This window comes from Dipteris shenzhenensis, chromosome 26 (assembly GCF_047967505.1).
Source record: "Dipteris shenzhenensis isolate YYH24624 ecotype China chromosome 26, Dip_SZ_1.0, whole genome shotgun sequence".
Taxonomy (NCBI): domain Eukaryota; kingdom Viridiplantae; phylum Streptophyta; class Polypodiopsida; order Gleicheniales; family Dipteridaceae; genus Dipteris; species Dipteris shenzhenensis.
This window is the reverse complement of record NC_141621.1, coordinates 45,481,527-45,485,738: the sequence shown is the minus strand read 5'-3', so window position 1 is coordinate 45,485,738 and position 4,212 is coordinate 45,481,527. Positions and strand designations below refer to the sequence as shown.

The 4,212-nt window shown below is 47.2% G+C and overlaps 1 protein-coding gene across 1 annotated transcript; it reads left to right on the top strand.

Moving 5' to 3' along the window:
• The first annotated feature begins 354 nt into the window (after nucleotides 1-354).
• Nucleotides 355-3,970, top strand: LOC147885157 (pentatricopeptide repeat-containing protein At1g03540-like). Its single transcript, XM_087397281.1, has 3 exons — nucleotides 355-1,775; nucleotides 1,974-3,276; nucleotides 3,908-3,970. The coding sequence occupies exons 1-3, from the start codon at nucleotides 355-357 to the stop codon at nucleotides 3,968-3,970; spliced, it is 2,787 nt and encodes a 928-aa protein (XP_087253407.1).
• Nucleotides 3,971-4,212: the final 242 nt, after the last annotated feature.

Below are 4,212 nucleotides of genomic sequence, written 5' to 3'. Positions count from 1 at the left end.
TTAAAAAATCTAAGGGTGTATATTGTGCCATGTGGAAGCAAAGGATTTCAGAATTTGAAAAAACGTCCTAGTGCTGGCCAAGTAAAAACCACGTGTAAACCTAATACTATCCGAGCTGATAACCCTAAATTTGCACGCTTAGGCACAATTCCCGTTAATAACACCATTTTTGCCAACGTTAGCTTAGACCCTGCCATGGCAGACCAAAAAGTAGTCCATAACAATGTTAGGTATGTCCCAATGAAAGTTTTCATGAATGAAGGAGGAGCCACAGTGCTAGTGAGTGAGCTCCCTTGTTTGAACGTGATTAAAGTATCGTCTTAATTTTACAGTCTCAGCAATAACATAAAACCAATGGCGCTTTATCTCTGTTGGGTAGCTTCTTCGTCGTTATCATCGGCGCCTCATCTTCCGATCGAGCCCATATCCTTGGAGAGATGGCACGTACACAGGTCAGTACGTTGCGCTCCGGCTGGGGATACGGAAGAAAATTTTGATATGCACAAGGGTCGGATCCTGCGGTCGTTGCCTGTTCCAACCGAGCTGCATTGTGATTGCAGTGCCAATATTGCAGAGGTGGTGGTAAGCCAACTAAAAGGCAGCAAGGCTGGTCATTCCGATTCTTTAGATGGGCAAAATCAGAATGGCCCTGGGAGGAAGGAAGACTGCTCTCCTAGAAGCTTGAATCAGGGGATCCTTGGTCAGCTGGGTCCGGAGACGGACGTTGCTACCTATGCCTCGCTTCTGAGGAGTTGCACTAAGGCCAAGGCCCTGTCTGACGGTGAACGTGTCCATGAGCACATGACAAGGCGAGGGTATGCGGGCAACAGATTTTTGAGTAACCTTCTCGTTGACATGTACAACAAATGTGGGAGGTTGAGTTATGCACGTGCTGTGTTTGACAATATTGCCCATCGGAATTTGTATTCTTGGACAATTATGATTGCTGCTTTTGCCCAGAACGGGCATTGCAAGGAGGCCTTGCAACTTTTTAGTGAAATGCAGGCAAAAGGATTTGAACCAGACAAGATCACTTTCCTCTGCGTGTTGGATGCCTGTGGCAGTGTGGCAGCCCTAGAAGAGTGTCGAGAGATGCATGCTACCCTTACTGGCAACGCATGGGACTCGGACGTCGTTGTGGGGACAGCCCTAATCAACACCTATGGCAAGTGTGGGAGCCTGGATGAGGCTAATGCCGTCTTTGCAGCGATGCCGCTGCGGAATGTGGTCTCATGGAGTGCTCTGATGGCAGTTTCCGCCCACAACAGGTACAGCAAGCAGGCCCTACAACTGTTTGGTCAAATGCAGGCAGAAGGCTTTGAACCAAATGAGATCACTTTCGGCTGCATTCTGGACGTGTGTGGCAACATAACAGCCTTAGAAGAGGGTCGAGATATGCATGCTGCTGTTATAGGCTGCGGATGGGACTCAGATGTGGTGGTGGGGACAGCCCTCGTCAGTATGTATGGTAAGTGCAGGAGACTGGATGATGCGAAGGCTGCTTTTGAAGGGATGCCAGGGCGGAATATTGTCTCCTGGAATGTCATGATGGGAGCGTATGCACAAAATGGGCACCGCAGGGAGGCCCTACTTCTGTTTGGTCTAATGGAGACAAAAACCTTTGAGCCAAACAACATCACATTCATTTGTGTCTTGGATATATGTGCCGGTATGGCAGACTTAGAAGAGGGTCTAGAGATCCACGCTACTATTGCTGGCAGTGGATGTGAATTGGATATTGTTGTGGGGACAGCTCTCATCAATATGTACAGCAAGTGTGGGAGCTTCAATGATGCTAGGGCTGTTTTTGCAGAGATGCCACTTCACAATGTGGTCTCTTGGAGTGCCATGATGGCAGCATGTGCTCAGAATGGGCATGCCAGGGAGGCCCTACAACTCTATGGTCAAATGCAAGCAGAAGGTTTTGAGCCAAACAAGATTACCCTAATGTGCACTTTGGATGCATGTGCCAGTATGGAAGCCCTAGAAGAGGGCCAGGAGATGCATGCGATCATTGCTAGCAATGAATGGGAAACAGACATTGCTGTGGGGAATACTCTTGTGAATATGTATGGCAAGTGCAGGAGCCTAGATGATGCAGAGGCTGTGTTTGGAGAGATGCCACTCCGTGATGTGGTTTCTTGGAGTGCCATAATGGCAGCATCTGTGCAGAATGGGCACAGCAAGGAGGCCCTACAGCTGTTTGGTCAAATGCAAGCAGAGGGCTTCATGCCAGACAAGGTCACCTTTTTCTGCATTTTGGATGCATGTGGCAGGGTGGCAGCCTTAAAAGAGGGTCAAGCGATGCATGCTGCTGTTACTGGCAATGGATGGGAGTTGGATATCATAGTGGGGAACACTCTCATCAATGTGTATGGCAAATGTGGGAGCTTGGATGATGCAAGGACTGTGTTTGCAGAGATGCCATTGCGTGATGAGGTCTCCTGGAATGCCATTATGGCAGCGTGTACCCAGAATGGAAATAGTAAGGAAGCGCTAGAACTCTTTCATCAAATGCAGACGGAAGGTTTGAAGCCAACGAAGATCACGTTTATCTGTGTTTTGGATGCGTGTGCCAGTGTTGCAGACCTAGAAGTGGGCCGGGTGCTGCATGCTACAATTGCTCATAATGGATGGGAAGCAAATGTTGTCCTGGGTAATACCCTCATCAGTATGTATGGCAAGTGTGGGAGCCTTGATGATGCAAGGTCAGTGTTTGCAAGGATGCCATTGTGGGATGTGGTCTCTTGGAGTGCAATGATGGCAGCGTGTGCCCAGAATGGGCATGGCAAGAAGGCCCTTCAGCTTTTTGGTCAAATGCTGGAAAAGGGGTTTGAGCCAGACAAAATCACCTTCTTTAATGTTCTTACTGCGTGCACCCATACAGGTCTGGTTGCTGAAGGAAGGCGATACTTCGCCTCTATGACCAGAGACCATGACATAACCCCCTCAGTGGAGCATTATGTGTGCATGATTGATCTTCTTGGTCGAGGAGGACTGTTGGAAGAGGCAGAGGACCTGATTCACAGCATGGCATTTGAAGATTCTGCTCCGGCATGGTTGAGCTTCCTTTCATCGTGCAGAATTCACAATGATGTGGAGCTTGCTGTGCGTGCTGCAAAGTTTATGTTTGAGCTAGATCCACAGAATGCTTCACCATATGTATTGCTGGCAAACATGCATGCTAACACAGGTGGGTCAGCTGATTCGGTGAAGGTGAGAGAGGCAGTGATCAACAATGTTGTGGAGAAGGTGCAAGCTCACAATTGTATCAAGGTGAATAATGTGGTGCATGAATTTGGTGTTGGAGTTACGTCACATCCTCAAGAAGAGGACATACATTCTGATTTGCAGAGATCGAATAGGTGCATGAAGGAAGGAGGCAGGATATGTGCCCTGACACCAATGCAGTGCATCATGATGTGGTGGAAGAAGGGAAAGAATACATGCTTTGCACCCACAGTGAGAAGCCATTGCTTTTGTTTTCATTTCCATCCATAAAGGAATGATTATTTGCGTCACCAAGAACCTTCTTATATTAAGTCCATCTCTATATAGGGTGGTTCAAAGAATTATAGTTATAACATGCTAATGTTTTCCACTGCATTGAGCATGGGGTGAATGTTGGTAAGATTGTTGTCAAACCTCTCTTTGCTTAAATTTTTGCTTGGTGAGATTTATCCTTTCTTCAAATGATTTCATTGTGGCACAAGGACCAGCAACTATCTCCATGATGGCTGAGTACTGCCTAGCAATGAGTATGGGAATGCACATTTCAAACAGTGTGATAATCTGAAAGAGGGTTCTAGGAACTTTTCTGCAAAGATAAGATGATAATACAGTTGTTGCAGAAGCTATATGCTATCACACAGGAGGAATGGGAGTCTGTGGTGGATTATTCTGGCAGGTTCTGCGCCTTGGCTTACCGGTTCAAGGTAGCATGCTGTCCCACAAATGGGTTATTGGTTGATTGTTTTGTGCTCGGTCTGCAGAAGGAATTGATGATGCATCTCTCATGACATGGTACAATCAGCTGCTTGAGTGGAAAGGACAGAGTCAGAATCCTCTGTAAATGAGAAGAAAATCAAGAAGGATAACAGTGAATTGGCGGGTAGACTGATGGAGGCCTTCACCCTCAGGCAGAAAGCCATGGAAGATGGTTCCCAGTTCCAACCCAGAGTGTAGTAGAGTAATCGCTTGCTATTATTGCCG